At 42.3% G+C, this 23,710-nt stretch overlaps 1 protein-coding gene across 2 annotated transcripts in view; it reads right to left on the reverse strand.

The window, feature by feature from the left end:
• Positions 1 to 242: 242 nt before the first annotated feature.
• The window catches only part of ARHGAP18 (Rho GTPase activating protein 18), a 149,622-nt gene continuing 126,154 nt past the window's right edge, over positions 243 to 23,710 (reverse strand). For both annotated transcript variants that reach the window (XM_040350413.1, XM_040350414.1), the window contains exons 10-15: positions 22,246 to 22,328; positions 21,801 to 22,007; positions 17,711 to 17,857; positions 6,239 to 6,363; positions 3,216 to 3,277; positions 243 to 651 (exon numbers count right to left, since the gene is read on the reverse strand). In XM_040350413.1, the coding sequence (XP_040206347.1) occupies positions 557 to 651; positions 3,216 to 3,277; positions 6,239 to 6,363; positions 17,711 to 17,857; positions 21,801 to 22,007; positions 22,246 to 22,328 (719 nt within the window). In that variant the 3' untranslated portion in view covers positions 243 to 556. The remainder of the gene's footprint in view (positions 652 to 3,215; positions 3,278 to 6,238; positions 6,364 to 17,710; positions 17,858 to 21,800; positions 22,008 to 22,245; positions 22,329 to 23,710) is intronic.

Consider the following 23,710-nt stretch of genomic DNA (forward strand, 5'->3'; position numbering starts at 1 on the left):
TGTTCCCTGCATCTAGTGATTGTTTTCATATCTGTTCTTCACCGATTAGAATTTTTTAATCAAAATGCTCAGTTTCAATTCCCCAGTGACTGGCTTACTTGAGTAGCTCCTAAAATGAAAATCAATATTTGTATAGAACATGTTCTACAGGTAGAGGGGCTCTTTGGGATCACCTAGGAACCATCAAACAAGAACACATGGCATGTTTTAGCACCTAATGGCACCAGATATACCATGGAATATTGGTTTAGTTAATATTTATTAAGAAGGGTATTTACAAATATTTTTCCATGCATATGTTTAAATACATATTTTCAATATGGTAGACAGACATGTTCCCAGTGTCTATAATATTAAGGGGACTGGGATATTATTGGCAGTAAAGTTGTTAGCCATTCACTTCCATTAATATAAATGTCTATTTAAATAAACATGGAAGTTCCAATAGGCAACTTATTACTACAAAACAGGCATTATTCATTTTGAGGAGTCTTGTTCTCAAGTCTTTATGAAGCTTTCCTGAAGCTGAAGGGGTTTTTCTTTCTTTCTATTCAGGTCATTCTTTGTGCTTCGATTTTATAACCCATTCAGCATGAGGGTTAAGTTGAGACAGATCTTTCATATATGTAGTATCTTCTAGACAGCGTTCACCTAGAATTACAGACAAAACATGACAAAATGATTGACCAGGAAACAAAACATTTAAACAGTGGTATTTTATCGCTTAAGAAACTAATTTCCATCGGAATGCTTAATTTTTTTTTTTAAATCTTGAATAGAAAGTAGAAAACGGAGTATGCTCCATCTGTTTAAACAGTGGCACCAAGTATTTGAGAAGTTAACACTGGAGTTGATACAACTTATCGGGTTGTTTGGCACACAGATGGGTGGGTTGGAGTTGATACAACTTATTGGGTTGTTTGGCACACAGATGGGTGGGTTGGAGTTGATACAACTTATCGGGTTGTTTGGCACACAGATGGGTGGGTTTCAGAAAGGTAAAAATAATCTATAATTTGGTAAAAGAACATCTTACTTTACACACTGGAACTTGATCAAGACAGATAGAAAAAAATATTCTAATGTTAAAGCGGAGTTCCACCTAGAAATGGAACTTCCGCGGATCCGATGCCACAGGCTTATTAATATTTTTCCGATTGGTAAATTAAAACGTTGAAAAAAATACTGTACAGAAGTACTTTTATATTTGAAGCATTAAAAATTACCACCGCTTCCCAGTTTAATCTAGTGAAAAACTACATTAGTTGGGAGATTTAAAAAAAAAAATAGATGTTGCAGCTGCTACTACAAAAAGTTTAAAAATATTATATACAGAGGTATATATATATATATATATATATATATATATATATATATATATATTTTTTTTTTTTTTTTTTTTTTTTTTTTTTTGCTTTAAACTATCTGAAAACACACTAAACGTCTATAGGGCATGTCAGTTACTCAGCTGGGCTGGGTGCAGCGGAAGCACCTCTCATCTACTTCCATTAAGATTCACCAGAGCCATTCTTCTTGTGATCATTTCTTCTAGATGACCGGGTAATTAGAAAAATAAGATTTGTGATTCACAACCAAAATTGTTACACCACACCTTCTGCAATTCACATTTTCTTGTTTTCTATTGACTTTTGCAACCTGATGTGCTTTTTATCCCAGTTCTTCTCCTGGTCTATTCTTATTACACTTTGTATTCCTGGAACAACATTACCTACTTACAGCATAAAAAAAAAAAGTGTAAACTTTGTATATACACATGTACTTCATTTTGTATGCTTTGTCGACTGCAGCCAACGTCCTTGGATTTTACTAACTCTTCTGCTATGTACTCACTTCTAAGACACTGATAAGAAACTACCCCACCTATGTACTGCTTCAGTACAATTGTAACTACTTCAGCCCCAGAAGATTTGGCTGATCAATGACCGGGCCATTTTTTTGCGATACGGCACTGCGTCACTGACAATTTCATGGTCGTGCGATGTTGCACCCAAAAAAAATTTATGTCCTTTTTTTCCCACAAGTAGAGCTTTCTTTTGGTGGTATTTTATCACCTCTGCGGTTTTTATTGTTTGCGCTATAAACATTTTTTTTTTCTAAAACAATTTTTTTCCTCAGTTTAGGCCGATATGTATTCTACATATTTTTGGTAAAAAAACGCAATGAAGCGTATACTGATTAGTTTGCGCAAAAGTTATAGCTTCTACAAACTATGGGAAAGATTTATGGCATTTATATGAGAGCCACCAGAGGGCTCGCGCGCCCTCAGGTGACTCTCCTGGGCAAAGCCGTATAGGATTTCACCCAGGAGAGACACATTCTGACGCATTCTGCATGAGCCGGTCGGGAACCAACTCTGTCACTGTGAGAATATAGGAAAATATGCCACAGGATTCGCATTTATGGTAAATGTGACATTTCAGACTAGTGTTTCTAGGCAAAGAAAGCCGTGTATTTGGCGCTCTCTGGATTGTGTAGTTCTGGATCGGAGCAGTTAATCCTGTGTTTGGGTTTTGCTGGACACCTGCAACCCGGTTGAGTGAGGGCTCTTTATATACTCAGGTCTGAGGAAAGTTCAGAGCTTCCAGTTTGGAGACTGCTCCCAGTGTGGAAAGGTCTCACGAGGGGTTGGGGGCCCAGCCAGAAGCCAAGAGACTGAAGGTCTCATTGATGAGTCAGAGGGCTCAGCCAGAAGCCAGGAGACAGCAGGTCTCAGTTCCAGGAGTCAGATCAGCTCCTATCAAGAAAACCCCAATTCATAGGCCAGAGGTGGGCCGTTCAGTCACGTTTAAATGAAAAAACAAAAACAAAAAAACTGATGAAGTTAATATCAGTTTGTCATCTACTTGTCATCCGTTGTTACATCCTCCAGCTTAACCACTTGAGTCCCAGAGCCAATTTTAATGCAAAAATTGACTGTTTGTCCATTTGCATTCATTTTTCATCCGATCTGTGTTTTTTTTTTTTAAACTGAAAAAAAGGGCTTTGATCTATATCAAGAAAAATGAATGCTGACGGAAGCGGATGTAAACGAATGTAAATGGATGGTCATGATGGTCATCCATTTACATCCGTTTTTCTATAGAGATGTCAGTATGTGTGTAAGGGGCCTAAAAATCCTTAGTAACTTGGTAAACTTTTTTTTTTGTTTCAACACACAACCCCCCCCCAAAAAAGTCATACTAATTAGAACTTACCAATATTCCCCCCAATTTCATATAAACTAACTTCTTCTCTTGTTAGAGTCATGGATGAACCACTGCCAAAAAGAAAAAAAAGATAAGCATTATAATCTTAGTTTAACAACCATGATGCAACAAATCTCATTCGCTCTAAAAAAAAAAAAAAAGTCTTCTAAAGAAGAAAAATAGAAGTCTTCTAAATATTAGTACAGAGCTTATGAAGTGTTCCCAAACACACAACAAATCGCACTGCTCTTACAAGATGTGTGGGGGCTGCCATTCATTCTGAATGGTACCCCCAAGCATCTAAGCCAGCAGCGCAAAATGACCATGCGGTTTCCCTACAGTCACATTTTTGAAAAGGTGCATGCACCTTTTTCCTGTGGGAAACACAGGCACAGTGGCTCATTCAGATGAATGGGTTGCCGTGCTCAAGCAAATGCGGGCCCACACAATAATGTGAACTGCAAAGGTAAAGCATAATGGGCTACTATGCATCGCATAGTATCCCATTATGTGACACTTACCTGCAGGAGAAGCCCGCGATGTGTGCCCTTTCAAGACAGCGCATGCGCCGTTGAAGGCGTCGCTCGGGGAAATTGCAAATGACTGTGTAGGTCTCTGAGATATTGCAAGCACCTACAGGTAAACCTTAATCTAGGCTTACCTGTAGGTGTAACTTGTCCCTGAGGGTTTACAACCACTTTAATGTGCACTACAATTTTATCCAATTGTCAGATTAGCTTAGCTATCGAGTTCCCTTGAAGCCTTGAATTGCAGTAACAAAAACTTCTCCCAGGTCAACAGCTTGGTCTCTCCCTCTCCCTGCCACCAATGAGATACGTTGCTTCACTGGCTTGTAGGTAAGGTACAGAAGGTGGGAGGCTGTCAACCATGAGAGGTGGTTGTAATTTTTTCATGCTTGAGCACCTTTAGATTCAGGGTTCCCAGGAGCTCAAACGGAAATTTTAGACATGCAACAGATTTTAGAAAACTTCAGATTTGCCTTAAAGGGTTTTCCAATGTACCCCAATGAAAAGGAGCATTGGAGGCTGTCAACCATAGGAGAGGATTGTCATGTTTTTCATACCTGAGCACCTTTCAATTCAGGACTCCTGGAAACTTAAAGGAAATCTTAGATATAATGCAACAGATTTTAGAAGACTTTAGATTTGCCTTAAATGGTTTCCTAATGTACCACAATGAATTCTGAAATCTGCTCGTAAACACAGAGGAACTACTGTTCCTCTGCCTGCAGAATCTGGTGCAGCTCTGCATAGAAACCAATCAGCTTCTAGGTTTGATTGCCAAAGCTTAATTGAACAAGCTGAATTTAAAAGCCGATTGGCTACCATGCAACAGATTCTGAGTGTTCCAGTTTTTGCTGCTCCAGTTTTAGTAAATCTCCCCCACTTTCGTCAACCTAAAACCATTGCTTTGTGTTTTATGTGTTTCTGCTGCTACAGCAGATTTCACCAGCAGGTGGCAGCAGCTCTAACCTGTATTGTGCAGATCTCCGTCTTGAAAAAAAAGATCATATAATCCATAAATCACAATTCTGTTTCACAGCAGAGTTTCACTTTCCCGTTGAGGATACGGTAAAGTTTTATTTTGCCACTGAGGGATTCTGTATCTTCCTGGTTCTTTCCTACAGACATCACACCTTCAGCATACAGATTGGGTTTTCCCAGTGAGATCTCACCTTCAGCACACATATATTTGTTGTTTCTCTATATCCCTCCTCCATCACACTCTGGTTTCTCATCTAGAAACTCCTTAATTTGTAGTCACACACAAATTGCCTATTAAACTCCCCATAAACTTTGCACATTGAGCCCAGACACAGTCTTGAGGTTCATCACTCAGAGCAAATCTCAGTTCAGCAGCAGTTTCTACTTCCTCCCCCTCAGGGCCGTCTTAATAGCATCATGGGCCCCTGGACAAAGAAATGCTCTGGGGCCCCTACAACGATGACAGTGCAGGTAAACAGACCTCAAGTAGGTAGGAGGCAGGCTGCCTCCCCCTGTGTATCTATCACTCTCAGTGCCATCATGGGGCCCCCAATTTCGGGTCGGTGTGGGCTTAAGGACCAGCTGCTTTAAGGAAAGTGCAGGGCCCCCTCATGCAGCTGGGGCCCCTGGGCAGTGCCCAGGTGTGCCCTCTCATTAAGACAGCCCTGCTCCCCTTTAATGTAGTAGTAGGTTTCTCATTGCTTTTTAGTAAAGATTGAGTATGTGTTGTCCAAGGTGTGTGTGTGTGTGTGTTAGAACACACAATGTTTTTCCCCATGTATCCTGCCCCAACACACAAACTTAGTATCTATAGTACTTGTAGATACTATAGCCCAGTACACAGTTTTAAACCAGAAGAGTATGTGCTTTAATCTCTCATCACCAGCTATTAGTCTTCTGCTTATGGGCATTAATCCCTCAGCCGCCAGTGCCCAATGTATGTGTAATTACTCCTTCATGCCCAGTGTGTCTATTAACTTTTCAGTGCCAAGACTCCAGCACAGCTGGGATAATCCCTCGCATTCATTTAGTGCACCACACCAAACATGAGTCATCTCCACAGACTCTCGTGCAGTGGTAATCTAAGTTCCACTGTATTTTTCCTAAACGTAAACATTCCCTGACAACAAAGCTGTGCCTAATCCCCCCAATCCCACAGCAACATCTCCACTGTTACTTGACTCCATAACACAGTCCTTGATAATAACCTGCTTCAAGCCCCGTTAACATGAGTGATCCAATCAGGTCTGCCTGAGTTTTTCTAGGCGGACCTGATCGGACATTCTAGTCTCTTCTATGGACACTTGCCACCATCTGATCCGATCCTGTCCTCCAAAAACAAAAACCGATGGTGGTCCTTGTCTCCATCCATCTGGCGGATCAAATGGAAAGGAACAGGCGGCCTGTTTCCATCCAATTTCCCCATAGGGGAGAGCGGGACCGTATACATTGGCACAATCACAGATACAGAAAAAGTTACAGGTGTCTAATCCACAAGATAGAGCATATTGCTAAACAATTATATACCTTTCTTGATTAAGGAAGCGTGCCAGAATGTCGCCTGCTTTTAAATCTTCTGTCAGTTGTACCGCCATAGAAACTTTGGAAAACTGAGGAGCTTGTACCCGTATAAATCCCTGAGGTTTATCATTCTAAGAAAACAAAAATACATAATTAGGATACTTTATAGGAAATTCACCACTACAAAAATGTAATGTTTAATTGAATATACTCACTCGCTTATTTAGAAATATCTTTAACCCCCAAAAAATAAATAAATTAGTCACCTCCCCCTCAGCTTAATTTCTAAATTAAAAAGTAAATCTTAACAGAACTCGGACATTATTAGAAAGTTTTCTTAGCCTTGTTTACATGTGCTCAGGTCCTAGCATGCAGACCGTGAGTAGTGACAGTCATAAGAAAAGAAAGGCAGTCCAATTCAATAGTTCAGTGTATGTGGGGGTAAATTCAGATCATTCACAAGGCAACCTAAGCAGAACCCTACCCTATGGCCTAGGGCAGTGATGGCAAACCTTGGCACCCCAGATGTTTTGGAACTACATTTCCCATGATGCTCATGCACTCTGCAGTGTATGTGAGCATCATGGGAAATGTAGTTCCAAAACACCTGGGGTGCCAAGGTTCGCCATCACTGGCCTAGGGGATGTCCAGGGGGCCCAACTAAAACTTTTATGCTCCAGCAGTAAACACGGGGGTTAGCACAGCTGGTCAAAACTATGCATCTGCCAATTACTTCACAAGGTAAGATGTACTTGTAGGCAGGTGGTGTCTGATGGCGTAGATCATGGAGTGGCTTCCCTTTGCAATCCGTATTAATGTCAATAAAAGGGATTGGGTGGGGGGGGGGGGTTTTAGCTGCAACCTTGTCTTGAACACAATTCTGCCTACCCCAGTGTGAAAGGGGTCTTAGCTTTAAAAAAAGCGCTTGTAAAACGCCTGAAAGAAGCTGCATCTGCAATCCCAATGTGAAAGCCCAAATGCTTTCACACTGAGGCGCTGCGCTGACAGGGCGTCAAAAAAAGTCATGCAAGCAGCTTCTTGTATTCTGCAGCGCTTTAGCAGCATTGAATACACCGCTCCTAAATCGCCCCTTCCCATTGAGGCGATTAACACCAAAGCGCCTGAAAAACGCCCAGTGTGAAAAGGGGTCCTAGCGGAGCTTTACCAGCATTTTTCGGGTGCTGGCAGTGTAAAAAGTGCTCTGAAAGCACTCAGGCTTTCACATTGGGATTGCAGATGAGGCTTCTTTCACATGCGCTTTACAGAGCGGCTCGATAAATCTGGGAGGGCGTTCATTGATGCCCTTTCAGAATCGTGCTCCCGGGGCGTGCACATGAGAATATCCGCGACAGTGGCAGTTTACCATGTGATCGCTCCGTCAAATGACGAAGCGATCACTTGTAAACAAACTGGCGTCATGTCTGGTTCCTCTCTCCCCTCTCTGTACCAATCGGTACAGTGCAAGGGGAGAGGGGAGAGAACAGATGCAGCAGCGCTGTGGGCTGGATCTGTAGTGCCCACAGCGCTGCACCTTGACAATTGCAGCCTCTGCCATCCCTCCATACTAAGCCTGTCATCCCTCTGCCATCCCTCGATACTAAGCCTGCCATCCCTCTGCTAGAAATATTGTATAAATGGACAACTTTCCACATTATCCAAAAACCATATTATGCCTCAGATTATACATTGTGGTGCTTTCTTTCCAAAATGGGGCCATTTTGGGGCGTTTCAATTTTTCTGTTGCTCCAGGGCCTTCAAAAGTGTAAGAGGTAGTCAGGAAATAGATGTGTAATTTATGCTCCAGAACGCCTGAAGGTGCTCCCTGCATGTTGGGCCTCCTCTGTATGTGGCCACGCTGTGTAAAAGTCTCACACATGTGGTATCGCCATACTCAGAGGAGGAGCAATAGAATGTGTTTTGGGGTGTAATTTGTGGTATGCATATGCTGTGTGGGAGAACAAAAACTGCTAATATGACAATTTTGTGAAAAAAAAATATAAAAAATAACTTGATTTTGCAAAGAATTGTGGGAAAAAAATTACAACTTCAAAAAACTCACCATGCCTTTTTCTAAATACCTTGGAATGTCTTCTTTCCAAAAAAGGGTCATTTGGGGGGTATTTGTACTTTTCTGGCATGTTAGGGTCTCAAGAAATGAGACCCTAACCCTAGAGATGAGGATGTCAGTACTTCAGGTGTGACCAATTTTCAGATATTGGCACCATAGCTTGTGGACTCTTTCACAAAGTCTAAATAATATACACTGATTTGGGTTATTTTTACCAAAGACATGTAGCAGTATAAATTGTGGCCAAAATGTATGAAGAAAAACTACTAATTTGCTAAATTTTATAACAGAAACAAAGAAAAATGCATATTTTTTTACCAAATTTTCAGTCTTCTTTCATTTATAGCGCAAAAAAAAAAAAAAAAACCAACAGTGATTAAATACCACCAAAAGAAAGCTCTATTTGTGTGAAAAAAAGGACAAACATTTCATATGGGTACAGTGTTGTATGACTGAGTAATTGTCATTCAAAATGTGTGAGCACCGAAAGCTGAAAATTGGTCTGGTTAGGAAGGGGGTTTAGGTGCCCAGTATGGAAGTGGTTAAGTGCATCATCGGGCAATTATTAACACAAACCGTAGTAGACACAGAGAAATAACATTTGACAATAAACCATTCCTAGTTTTTTTAAAGCTGAAATACTGTATTGTAAGCATATACAAGCTTTTTCTTCTAAAGTGTTATACTGTATACGCTTACAGAAAAATCAAAACCCATTCCTATAACATTCCACTAGAGGGCATGAAATACACACACAATATTCAACTGAACAGGATAATGTATTTTCTGGACTAGATGTAGTGATATAAAGATCATTTTATATATTTCTTTGGCATGTCAAGATTAATACAATTTCCTGCAGAAATACAGATAAAGTTATAATTTCTTTACAAAAGCATGAATTAAGCAGATTGAATATCCAGAATCTACTAAGGATCCATGAATCCTATTTTCTTTTAAATTGAATATTCAGTAATTGCATTGCTGTATCAGGTACCAAATAGAATATATAGCTTGTGTTAGTGGAATATATAAATGACATGGAAGTGAGAAATGATGAGTATTTTATGATTGAAAACTGTAGTAGTCTATAGGGAGTCATTAAAGGTTTCCTGTCCCTGGTACTTCCTCATAGTAACACTGTGCAGGATTGCTGTATCCATTCAGTTCCTATCCTATATCTAATCTGTGACTTCCGCAGATGAAATAAGAAGTTGTACATGATAGAAGAATATATCTAATCATGGTTGTTCGTTATGTTGCTGGCTGAATGGTTGACGGTGTACGTATTTGAAATCTTACTGTATACAACTGGATACAAATAGGAAGAAAGCCTTTGCACTTTTGTTTCATTGATACTCAGGGCAGACATCACAAATTTTGGGGCCCCTTACAGAGCTTTAGACAGGGCCCCCATGAAGCAGAGAACTGGATGGGGGGGGGGGGTGCAGAGGGCAAAAAAAAAAGTGTAATCTCTTCTCTGCTGATGTGAGGTAATAAATAAGTGAGGGGGGGGGGGGTCCATTGGACCCCTTACAGGTGTAATGCAAAAAATAGGATTTTTTATAACAGCTTACCTGTAAAATCCTTTTTCTTGGAGTACATCACGGAACACAGAGCCGCATAGCCATTACATGTGGGTTATAGAGTCTACCTTCAGGTGATGGACACTGGTGTAATCAATTAAACAGGAAGTTCCCTCCCTATATAACCCCTCCCCTACTGGGAGTACCTCAGTTTTTGTAGCAAAGCAATAAGTGTCCCAATATCCCCAAACAAGAGGGGCGGGAGCTCTGTGTCCCGTGATGCACTCCAAGAAAAGGATTTTACAGGTAAGCTGTTATAAAAAATCCTATTTTCTTTATCGTACATCACGGGACACAGAGCCGCATAGCCATTACATGTGGGATGTCCCAAAGCAATGCTTACTGAGGGGAGGGAGACACCAACGCAGACCGCCATCAGACGTGAGGACCTATAATGCTGCCTGCAGCATACTGCGCCAAAAAGCTGCATCCTCTTGCCGTCTTATGTTCACCTGATAGGAATTAGTGAACGTAAGCACAGATGACCAAGTTGCGGCCTTGAAAATCTGCGTCATAAAGGCTTGGAACAGCCCGGACCAAAGAGTGTGAAGCAAGTGACCTTTGGAAGCAAGGCCGAGATCGGATCCTTGATATAACTTAAGGCTAGCTCCGTCTCCTTTCCAAATGTAGGAAGGCAGGAATTTTACCTTTGACAAACTTCCATGGATGCCACCATCTGGTTTCACACCAGAAACATGGGCCTTCCAGACCGTAAGATATCTGGTCCTGGAGGCCAGCTCTCTTGTATGAATCAAGGGAATTGCCGCTGATTCTGAAAGCCCCGATCCTCGAGAATGTGGGCTATAATAGCCAGACCATTAATTCACCTGTTGCAAGGCAGGATGTAATACCCACTGCAAAGTAGGCCTGGACAAGATGTAAGGGACCGTGGGTCCTCTACTACCACCCTTACTGTTCCTGCACCAAGAGGTCGTCAGGGTTATGCCGGAGTAATCAGGCCAGCTTCCGTGTTCTCCTCTAATGTTGCATAGAAGCCACAAAAGTCACGGCACTGGGGGGGAGAGACACAACCAGTGACAACTGGTCCCCCCGGATTACTAACACATCTGCCCCGCATGTGGGTGGATCCTTTGTCCTTGACCCCAAGCTGTTCAATTTCTTGTTGAGCCTGGATGCCAATACATCTTATGTACAGGGTACTATTTCTGTGGCATTTGGTCAGGAAAACAGTCGGGGTGTAGAGGTCATTCTCCCGGAGACACTTGTTGACGGCTCCAGCGAATCGCCTGCCAATTCTGCATTTCATGAAATGACGAATGTCAATAGGCAAGGCACAAGCTCCTCCTTGGTAAATTAAGTAAATCACTAGTATGGCATAGTCTGATTGTACTCGGACAGAACCAACCTGCCACCTGAACGTTCAGGCCCCTAAGCCAGATGCTCCATCGGTAGCTCTAGCTGACAGATAAGGCTCCCTTGGAGCTTGACTACTTCCCCTGGGCCATGGTCTCTTCCTGACCTGGCAAACCCTTTTAGTTAAGAATCACCAAGAGGAATTCCAGCATATCTCTGGGACCAGGTTCTTTGGATAATGCTAGGTCAAGATCCACGCTTTCTAGGCCGACAAAATACTGTTTATAACAGCCCTGAATAAAAGTTAGTATAGGCAACTGTCTTGAATGAAGCCAGCATCTTCCCTAGTGCCTTAAGCAAAAGGCCAAAAGTAAGGAACTGTTCCTTGCTGTGACCACATAGACCAGTTTTCTTATAGCGATGGTCTTGTCTGAGGCCAAAAAACTCTCCTTTTTAGACTGTGCCAAACATACCCAGCTTCTTGTCAAATGAAAGAATGTATCTTTAGACTGGAATCCCAACCCAGGAGTTCCAGATACATGACCATGCTGGACACCCTTAGGTCCAGCCATGCTACTGACTGACCCATCAGCAGGAGTTTGCTTCGGTATGCCATTACTGCTATACCCTGGGCCTACAGACCTGCTAGAGGCGGGCCCTAGCACCCTGACAACCCAGGCATTGAGGCGAACCCAAAAGGGCAAGACCACCAACTGGAGATAGTGCTGTTCCCCTGCGAACCGCAGACAACCTCTGCAGACCCAAGTAAATAAACACATATGCAACTGGCTCCCCATATGTGTATGTGGCAAATGTTAAAGCCATATGCCTCAATGGAAGTGTGTGTACATGGCAGCATGTGTTCCTGGAAGCATGAATTCATATAAATATGTTTAAAGCAAAACATGCATATAGCATGTGTGCTCTGGAACAAGCATCTTGCAAGCAAGCGTGCGCTATAAACGTGTTATGCAACAATGTGCAACATGAACCCATGCAGACACGTATTTCTATGCAAACACAAGGAATCCTGTATTGCTTAATTAGGCCGCCATGTGCAGCTTTAAAGTAATCATGCATCCTTATGTGATTCAGCATCTTCCATGCGATCAATATCTTATGCATTTTAAGCACTACTGTGCGGACAAGAACCCTTGTGTGACCAAGGACTCTTGTGTGACCAAGCACCCCTGTGCGATCCAGCATCCTTATGCACTCAAGCATCTTAATGCAACTTTAGGCATTTCTGTGAAACAAGCCTCTCTATGTGATCAAGTATCCTTGGGTAATCCAGGACTCTGTTGATCCGACAACCATGTGTGATCCAGCTTCTTTTTGCATTCAAGCATCTTTAAGCGATCTTTAGGCATTCTTGTAGAAACAAGCCTCTCTGTGTGACCAAAATATCCTTGAGTAATCAAGGACTTGGGTGATCGGGTAATCATGTGTGATTCAGAATTTTTATGCCTTCAAGCCTCTTTATGCGATTCTAGGCATTTCTGTGGAAACCAGCCTCTTTGTGTGACCAAATATCCTTGGGGAATCAAGGACTTGGGTGATCAGGTAATCATGTGTGATTCCAGCATTTTTATGCATACAAGCATCTTTATGCGAACTTAGGCACTTCTGTGGAAACAAGCCTCTCTGTGTGACCAAATATCCTTGGGTAATCCAGGATGCGGATGATCAGGTAACCATGTGTGATCCAGCATCTTTTTTGCATCCAAGCAACTTTATGCGATTTTAGGCATTTCTGTGGAAACAAGTCTCTCTGTGTGACCAAATATCCTTGGGTAATCCAGGACTTGAGTGATCAGGTAACTAGCATCTTTATGCACTCAAGCATTTCTATGCAACTCTAACAAACATGCAACACCATACAGACAGAAACATGTATCCTTATGCAATCCACAATAAAACATGCTCTGTTACTTGTTTTATCCCATATTCATGTATCTTATGCAACATGCAGACTGGTAAAGAGGAAGTTATCCTCTGTAGATGTGCGTTTCCTCAATTAAGAGACATTAGCAATGTGTACCAGCAACTGTGCATCCCTCAGATGTGCATTTGGTTAGCCTGAAGCCGACACCAGGCTGAGGACCATATGGAGGTCTTACTAGCCACCTATAGGAAAACCTCTCTTTACACTCTAAGGAGAAGATAGAGGCTTTGGCCGAGTAGGCAGAGGGAAGTTATATGCAGCATGAATCTCTAAAAAGACTGCAGGTGCAATCAGAACCTGTAGGGCTTTTGATAGCTTCTCCTCGTTAGGCTGCAGCTTCTGTCTCCTGTGCTCTGACAGTGAACCTTCATCCCCAGCTCTTCTAATCCCTTTGTTTAAGGATTAAAGCAGGAAAAGGGGGCACACCCTGTTTTTTTTTTTTTTGCTTCTTGTGAGGATGCTGCGAACATAGCAGTCAACCTCTTGTAGAACAAATGTGATGCAAAAAACAAAACACATGCAGAGTGGCTGCAATGTTGGGGGAGGCTGCATTGCCTGACAGGTCTGATGGCTCAATCTGTGAGCTGTTTAAGTCTCTACAGGGAAGAATAAGGGGCCCACCAGGTTCAGGTGGCGATTCCTTTTTATATTCCTACCCCTGACCTTATTCAATGGGGAGACAAAAGTCCTAAGCTAAAAGCAGAGGAACTTAACCCAGGTGCATCAACAGCTGAACTTAGTCTGGCAGCAACAATGCCTGCTAATCTGCACAGCTAGATGCGGAGTAGGCATCTTAGATGAATCTGTATCCAACTCACACAAGGTGCTTACGTTTGTGTCCCCCTAGCTTTACAGAGCTCTGATGTCTGGGCCTTTTTGAAGAGCCCTCTCTGCGACTGCACTGAGCCGGTGAGCACGTGCGACATGGTAGAGCCTGAAGCTGAGGAAGTGGGACGCACAATAGACCAGCTAACATGTAAGCTTCCGTCTTTGGAAAGCATGGTAAGCAAAAACATCAGGCATGTCTTTTACTGCCCATAGTAGTGGAAAAACAGATAAGACTTGCAGCTACTCATGGAAGGCAATCCTTTGCATAGGATTAAGGGCATTTTTTTTTTAATGTACCAGCCCCTTCAAGGGGAGATATATGGGTACTACAGCCATCCTGTCTGAACAGACATAGTGGCCCAGGCTACATGCCGGCTAGGGGAGGTATATGGGTGCCCTGAGCCATCCCGTCTCAGAAGACATTGTGGTTTACATTGCCCATGCATAGAAGCATAATATAGGCGAGACCCATAGTCCCCTACAGAAGACCTACTGTCGAACCAAGTCCCGTAGGTCCTTCTCTTACCTTTCCACGCTGCAGGGTATTGCCAAGCAAGAGGCCCAATCTTCCCCCTTCACCGTGGGTATAGTCCTAGACCTTCAGGGACCGGGGTCCATGGCAGGAACACAACACCCCTGGACCTATATAGCACCCTGGCAGCAGAAAAAACATTTGGTCCTTAGAAGGCACAAAGTTCTGGAACCCAGGATCCAGCCCTCCGTAGAGAGGCATTATAGGCTAAACCTCGTTCTTCGTACCGAGGCCCGGGTACCGTCCACTTTGGCTATGAAGCACCTTGGACGGATCCGGATTTATGGAGGCTTTTTACATCCAGCATGGATCCCTCCAGTGGAGCTCCTAAGAGCACATGTTAACTCGTGACCAACACCTTAGACACTGATGAAAAAAACTGAGGTACTCCCAGTAGGGGAGGGGTTATATAGGGAGGGAACTTCCTGTTTAATTGATTACACCAGTGTCCATCACCTGAAGGTAGACTCTATAACCCACATGTAATGGCTATGTGGCTCTGTGTCCCGTGATGTACGATAAAGAAAAAAAAAAATGGGAGGGGGGCCAGCCGGGCCCCTTACAGGTGTAATGCCTGTACCCCCTGATGGCTGCCCTGTTGATACTTACATTCCCATCATCTTGTGGATCTTAAACTATCATCTAAACTTCAGGCATATTTAATGAAAAACACCGAAGACACCCATTTGCAACTCCCTTCACCACCAACAATGTAAGAGACCATTTCAACAGTGACCATTCATATAAAACGGCACTACACGGACCATAAATGTAAAGTGGGACTTAACCCCTGACTACCACTAAACAACAGTTTAGGCTGCTTGTGGCAGATGAGCAATGTTAACTGTTATTAGTGTGTAGTGAGAACCAGTGTTCTAAAATATTGTGATCTGCCAGAAAAAAATAAAAAAGGAGAAGTCTTCATCTGCTTGCAACCGATAATTAAATTCAATTCAAACAGCCTTAAAGCAGAACTAAACAAGAAGACTATTATTTAAAAGTCCTGCCTATACATCCACTACACTTTTTCTGCACTTTCTCGCTATGGTATTCCCTTAGCTTATCATTTTCTCAATGCAATTTTCTGCTTGGAAATACCTTTTCAGTGTTATTTCTCCTGCACTTCCACCCGTCCCCGCCTTGTCTATTACGTCACTAGGCAATTCGCAAGGGTTCCTGGGATAGCGGCGTCATGTATCCCTGGAGTCCTTGCCAATTGCCTACTGTGGAAATCTCATGTTATTGGAAGAAGGAGAGCCTCACAGCAGCATTACTGCCCATGCACAAGATCGGGGTGCATGCTGGGTAGCCAGCTGCACGGAAATCTCAAAAATGGATACAGGAGGGCTTCAGATACCCACAGCTAAAATGTAACCCTGAACGTTTTCAAGCTCTGTGAGTTAATAACGATGTTTAAATTAAGTAGAAGTGCAACACAGATGACATGTTGTAAAGGTTAAAGGGGTTGTAAAGGTTTGTATTTTATTTTCTAAATAGGTTCCTTTAAGCGAGTGCATTGTTGGTTCACTTACCTTTTCCTTCAATTTCCCTTCTAAATGTTTTTTTTTCTTTGTTTGAATTTCTCACTTCCTGTTTCTCCTCAGTAAGCTTTCCACCATCATCCGAGCGGTGGAAAGTCATTTAGAACAGCTTATGAACACCTTACTGAGGAGGAACAGGAAGTGAGAAATTCAGACAAAGAAAAAAAACATTTAGGGGCAGATCCACAGACAGAGTACGCTGGCGTATCTACTGATACGCCGGCGAACTTTCAAATTACCCGCGTCGTATCTTTGGTTTGAATCCTCAAACCAAGATACGACAGCATCTGGGTTAGATCCGACAGGTATACGTCCTCGTACGCCTTTCGGATTTAAGATGCAATACTTCGGCGTCCGCTGGGTGGCGTTCACGTTGTTTTCCGCGTTGGGTATGCAAATTAGCTATTTCCGATGATCCACGAACATACGAGCGGCCGTCGCATTCTCTTACGTCGTCTCTAGTCGGCTTTTTCCGGCGTATAGTTAAAGCTGCTTTTTTTGCGGCGTATAGTTAGATTTGCCATGTTAAGTATGGCCGTCGTTCCCACGTCGAAATTTGAATTTTTTCTTTTTTTTGCGCAAGTCGTCCGTGAATAGGGATGGACGTAAGTCACGTCCAAGTTTAAAAAATGACGTCCTTGCGACGTCATTTCGCGCAATGCACGGCAGGAAATTTAGAAACGGAGCATGCGCAGTTCATTCGGCGCGGGGACGCGCTTCATTTAAATGAAACCCGCCCCCTAATCGCCGATTTGAATTCCTCCGCCAGAGACACACTACGGCGCAAATTCTTCCAGGATTCGAACCAGCCAAAAGTAAGTTACAGCGGCGTAGCGTATTTCTGATACGCTGCGCCGATGTATTTCTATGTGAATCTGCCCCTTAGAAGGGAAATTGAAGGAAAAGGTAAGTGAACCAACAATGCACTAACTTAAAGGAACCCATTTAGAAAATAAAAACCAAACCTTTACAACCCCTTTAATGTACGTTTGGACAAATGCAGCGCAGTCTTTAAAAAAAAAAAGTGTTTGGGGGATTGTAACTTTGCTTTAAAGGTGAACTTACCCTTTAACTATGATTTAATTACAATCAACCCTCCATAAAAGTTCTATACAATCTCTCTTTTATATATTTGTATCACTTGACTCTACTTGCACTGCTAGTAAGGTCTCCTCTCTTTGTTATGTATACAAGACACAACCTATCAGTTTTACTTATCACTTATAGAATTTCTTGTTTTCCCCACTTCTGTGACTTCCGCAAGAAGTTGTGCATGATAGCAGGAAGTCATCCTCGTCGGGAGAAGACAATGATTATCGCTAGCAGCTATAGCACCTGCTAGCAATAATCGCAAGAGAAACTGGCAGTCTGGTTGTACCCAAGTTGGTTGATTGATCAACTTGGTACATTCAGCCTGCTCCATTAATGGTTCAAATCTTGGACGGGTTCAGCAGGAACCAGAAGAGCTTCAAACCTTGTATGGCCAGCCTTACTTTATACGGCTCCTTTAGGAAAACAGAGATGAGAAATTCAAGAAAATTTCTCTGAAAATGCAGCCGGACAGATACAATATACCAATGAGATGATATTTAGTAGCCACTGTAGTAATGTAAAACAGTTCATAGCAGGCTGAATAATCTCTATTTTATTTATACAATACTCACATCTGCAAGGCTTTTTTCTGCCTTTTCAGACTTCTCTCGGTCATATGCCATCCTTTTTAGAAGTTTCTTCATAGCTTTTTCCTTGACATTTTTCTTTTGACTAACAATGTTATGTTGCCTTACTTGTGCAACAAGGAACTTTGGAATCTGTGTATGAAAAATTATGAAAAATTACCTATTATTTTGTACAGTTCCAAAATGGCATTTACAGTATACCTAAGAAAATGGAAAAAGACAGAAACATATACGGTAATTTATGAACAATTATTTTTCAGAATTTTCCTAATCGGTCAATAGTCAAATTATCTTTTTAATCCAAAAATCGAATATTTGTGGTTTATGACAACATTATGTTTAGTCAGCGTGAGCATTTCTATGTTTGCAACCATCAATAAAAGTAAATGTAAACCCCAACGGGATTACACTGAGTTTGCTAAAGCACTGTGTCTTTGTTTCTGTCCGTTTGTTTCAACGTTTGGGCCGCATTCACACCTGTGGGTATTTGTAAGTCGAAGCTACAAATACACTTTGCATTGAAAATCTCAGTGTTTTATATGGTGCCTATTGCTTAAAGCGGTGTTCCTACCAAATAAATAAAAAACAGCAGATACACATACTGCAGCTGCTGGCTTTTAATAAATGGACACTTACCTGTCCTAGAGTCCAGCGATGTCGGCACCAGCAGCTGATGTTTCCATCAAGTGTCGGGTGCTGCCCCTCACCATTGCGGGTAAGGGTACCTGGCAGCGTAGCCTTTTGGCTTAATGTCCGGAACACTACTGCACATGCGCAAGGACCGCTCCTCTCTCCTACTGGCTTGGTGGCCGGAGGAGGAGGGAGCCCTACGCTGATGTCACAGGCTGTGGCCCGGACTCCCGTAAGTGGGAAAAGATACCTGTCAAAGACGGGTATCCTGTCCCCCCCCACCCCCCCAGAAAGGGGGGAGGAATCCGATGAGTGGAAGTTCCACTTTTGGGTGGAACTCTGCTTTAAAGTACAGGAGCTCCGTCTTCAGGCAGCTTTTTGGTCCTACAGACTTTAAAGGAAGCTACTGGAAAAAAAAAAGGAAATTGTCAACCTGCGTATCATAATAACGAAAAAAAAATGTCTACAGGGCCAAAAATTTGCGATCCTGCCTCAAAGAAGCTCCTGCACAGCACATTGCTTCTTAAAGTGTAACTAAACCCACAACAGTAAAATCAATCTGTATATGCAGTAAAGCATGCTGGTTATAATCACTGTGGAACCTAAGGGGTTAATCCTTTGCATTGTGTAAAAATGCTGTTTGATTTTGTAGGTACAGATCCTCCCCTCCCTGCACTGTCCCCCTTGACAAGTCCGGATAAGACAGAGCCTTTGGAGTCGGGCTGCACATGCTCAGTTTGGTGTGTATTGCCAGAGAGGTTTTTTTTTTCTTGGGAGAATTCATGTGATCAGCACAGAGCCAATCAGCACTGTCCAGACATGTCCAGACAGAGGTTCAGTATCCCTGCAGCCTCATAGGACAAGAGGGTCAGGAGCCCTGCAGCCTCACAGGACAGCTCAGTGCAGTATTAAAACTCCTCCTACAATCTTAACCAAGAACTGATAGAAATCATAAGACTGCTATATACTGCTGATGAGAAAAGGCATTGATCAGTTTATATTTACTAAAATAAATGCATTTCCATGTTATGTGTACTGTGGGAGACCATGTATAGTGAACGCAGGGTCTTGGGTTTAGCTACACTTAAAAAGACCTAAAAATGCAAAAAGCACAAAAAAGCCTGTAAAATTACACAAATACTGTATGCTCAAAGTCTGATAGTAGCGTTAGAAAATAGGAATTTACATTTTTTTCATCCTTTCCCACCTCAGTGCTCCTGATCCCCCTGCAAATTTAGCAGTTTCCTCTCAATCTGCATGCACTTGAGTGTTGGTGGCACATTCCAGACTCCCAAAAGTAAAATATACACAAACAATGTATGTTTGCATGGCCGCTTGTAATCTCCATTAGGCTTGTAAGTGACAGGATGACAACACAGGAGCACAATTGGTAGACAATGATGAATAAGCACATCTTTGTGTGAAACGCGTCTACCATTTGAACCGTTTGTAAAACTTGGGATGTTCGTCTATTAAATAAGAATTTGGATCTTGGAGTGCTGCCATTTCTTCAGTGTTGATCGTATGGGGAGGCGAGCTGAGGCAGGCACCTGTGATATCATTTGGCTTTCCGTCTCACCTGGAGCAGCAAGTTCTTTTGTAGGGACAGAGTGTTGTCCCTGCAGAACAGGAAATGTCTGACCAAGAATTCATGGCAGTATTTTCAGTATTGTTTTAATGGACACCATTGCTCCCTGTGGTAAACTCGATAGCAGGAGTCTACATAGATCCATCCCCCAGAGTATGTCTGGTAGAGCAGTGGTCATCAACCCTGTCCCTCAGGGCCCACTAACAGGCCAGGTTTACAAGATAACTGAAATACATCACAGGTGATATAATTTGCTCCTCAGTGATTGCAGTATTCTAGTCTGCATCTCCCCAAGGTAATACATAAAACCTGGCCTGTTAGTGGGCCCTGGGGACATGGTTGATGACCACTGTGGTAGAGGATCTGGTACCTACTGTAGGATGGTGGAAAGAACCCCAATAGTTTTCCTCTAATTCTATGCTATGAAAACTATCAACTTATGTTGGAAGAAACGGGTTCCACCCCCATTCTCTCTATGGTAACAGCAAGTCAATACCATCTTGCCCGTCTATAAAGACAGGTTTTTGCATAGACGTTTACCAAAAAAAAAATATGACAAGGTGTGGGCAAAGTGGCTGGCAGACCCTTCCACTGAAACATCTGTTTAAGGCGCCTGAAAGGTATCTCTTATCACACCCCCCCCCCTTCCCCGATCAGCCCAAGGGCCGTCTTGGGTTCGCAATGAGCCTTTGAGTTGACACACCGTTATTCTCCCGCTGAGGACGAGCCACATTAGTCGTTCTTACAGTCACAATTCTCGGTTGTTTTAATCTTTGTCATTATACTGTAGTGTCATGTTAATTTTTTGGTGTTAGTGTACCTTAATTTATGTTTTGTATATTTTGTATGCTTTTATACAGGGATCTCCAAACTGCGGCCCAAGGGCCAGATGTGGCCCTTTGCTAGTCTTTATCCGGCCCTTGGGGCACTATTCCACCCACTGACGCCAACAAGGGGACACTATTTCTTCCACTCATACCAATGATGGGATACTATTCCTATTACTAATAGGGGTACTAGTACTCCTCCTACTGACCACCAGCCTTAAGGCCATATTTATTCTCACTGATGTTGGGCCCATTTTCTGCCCCCGCTTGCCACAATCCGGCCCTCCTAAAGCCTGAAGGACAATAAACTGGCCCTTGGTTTGAAAAGTTTGAAGACCCCTGCTTTTATAGACCAATAAAAATATATATTAAAAAATTAAATAATGTGCTGGTGTGCAAGCGGCATGCCCTCTTATATAATTGGGTGTTTTATGACAAATATTTAAAGGGGTTGTAAAGGTAAAAAAAAAAAAAAAGCTTCCTTTACCTTAGTGCAGTCCTCCTTCACTTACCTCATCCTTCCATTTTACTTTTTAATTTCCTTATTTCTTCTGAGAAATCCTCACTTCCTGTTCTGCTGTCTGTAACTACACACAGTAATGCAAGGCTTTCTCCCTGGTGTGGAGTGTTGTGCTTGCCCCCTCCCTTGGACTACAGGAGAGTCAGGACGCCCACTAATACACAGCTCCTTTCTCCATCTGCAACGTAGAGAGTGTCCTGACTCTCCTGTAGTCCAAGGGAGGGGGCGAGCACAACACTCCACACCAGGGAGAAAGCCTTGCATTACTGTGTGTAGTTACAGACAGAAGAACAGGAAGTGAGGATTTCTCAGAAGAAATAAGGACATTTAAGAGCAAAATCGAAGGATGAGTTAAGTGAACTACACTAAGGTAAAGGAAGCCATTTAGGAAAAAAAAGAAATTGTACCTTTACAACCCCTTTAGATGTATTGTCCTTTTAACATTCTATAATACTGGCATGTGTACGGAGAAAGATTATGACAGCACATTCTTTCCGACTATCCACTTACTGTCCAGAGGAGTTTCTGGTATTTGATCATGAAAAGCATGATGGAAGCTGTCCGGGCCGCACTAGTTACAGCGTCTTGATCTCCACCTTTTATTAAGGAGGTATGGTCAGTGAAGAGATTAGGAGCCATTATCATGGCAACGTTCTTCAGAGTCATTTTGTTCTGCTCTCTGTGATCCACAACATTCTCAAGGAATTCAAGCAAAGCCTAAAACAGAACACAAAAGGACATTTTACATTCAGCACAAAAAGATCAAGTTTATCCATGTGCTTTCAGTTACAATGTTTTAGAGAATGGATCTATTGTTAACAACTCCAACCCACTGTCAGCTTTTAATTACATCCACAAACAAATGGAATATTTCACATTTACAAAAGGTCACACATTACTACACAGAGGAATGTACAATAAAACAATAAAAATAATTTAAATTAAAAAAACTGACCTTCAGTGTGTCACGGTGAATATCAGGCAGCAGAATGACCAGAAGATTCAGAGCTTGGAGCCTATGCTGTTTTGTTGGGAGGTCTGTAAGTAACAACAAGCACCATACTAAATATAGTACCAAGAAGAATGAATATAACTAGACAAGATGCAATACCTGTCATTGACAGCCCAGCAATTGCATTTGCTGTGAATTCAGATCTGATACATCAATAGTTAATTACATAGTTAGTCACATAGTTACATAATTAGTCAGGTTGAAAAAAGACACAAGTCCATCTAGTTCAACCATAAAAAAATAAAAAATATCGTACAATCCCATATACCCAAATCTATACCCACAGTTTATCCAGAGGAAGGCAAAACACCCCAGCAGAGCATGATCCAATTTGCTCCAGCAGGGGAAAAAATTCCTTCCTGATCCCCCGAGAGGCAATCGGATTTTCCCTGGATCAACTTTACCTATAAAAGTTAGTACCCAGTTATATTATGTACATTTAGGAAAGTATCCTGACCTTACTTAACCACTTAAGGACCGCCTCCTGCAGATATACGTCGGCAGAATGGCACGGCTGGGCACAAGCACGTACCTGAACGGCCTCTTTAAATGGCCAACTGTGGGCCGCGGGCGCGCGCCTGCGACCCGGTCCATGACCGCGGCACCCGATCGCCGCCGGAGTCTCGCAATCGGTCCCCGGAGCTGAAGAACGGGGAGAGCTGTGTGTAAACACAGCTTCCCCGTTCTTCACAGTGGCAGCTTCATTGATCGTGTGTTCCCTAATATAGGGAAACACGATCAATGGCGTCACACGTCCAGCCCGCCCCCCTACAGTTAGAAAAACATATGAGGTCACACATAACCCCTTCAGCGCACCCTAGTGGTTAACTCCCAAACTGCAATTGTCATTTTCACAGTAAACAATGCATTTTTATTGCATTTTTTGCTGTGAAAATGACAATGGTCCCAAAAATGTGTAAAAATTGTCCGATGTGTCCGCCATAATGTGGCAGTCACAAATAATAATAAAAAATAAAAAAAAACACTGATCGCCGCCATTAGTAGTAAAAAAAAAAAATTATTAATTAATAAAAATGCAATAAAACTATCTCCTATTTTGTAAACGCAATAAATTTTGCACAAACTAATTGATAAATGCTTATTGTGATTTATTTTACCAAAAATAGGTAGAAGAATACGTATCGGCCTAAACTGAGAAAAAAAAATGTATATCTTTTTGGGGGATATTTATTATAGCAAAAAGTAAAAAATATTGAATTTTTTTCAAAATTGTCGCTCTATTTTTGTTTTTAGTGCAAAAAATAAAAACCGCAGAGGTGATCAAATACCACCAAAAGAAAGCTCTATTTGTGGGGAAAAAAAGGACACCAATTTTGTTTAGGAGCCACATCGCACAATTGTCAGTTAAAGCGATGCAGTGCCGAATTGCAAAAACTGGCCTGCATAA

The sequence above is a fragment of the Rana temporaria genome, chromosome 4 (assembly GCF_905171775.1).
Source record: "Rana temporaria chromosome 4, aRanTem1.1, whole genome shotgun sequence".
Taxonomy (NCBI): domain Eukaryota; kingdom Metazoa; phylum Chordata; class Amphibia; order Anura; family Ranidae; genus Rana; species Rana temporaria.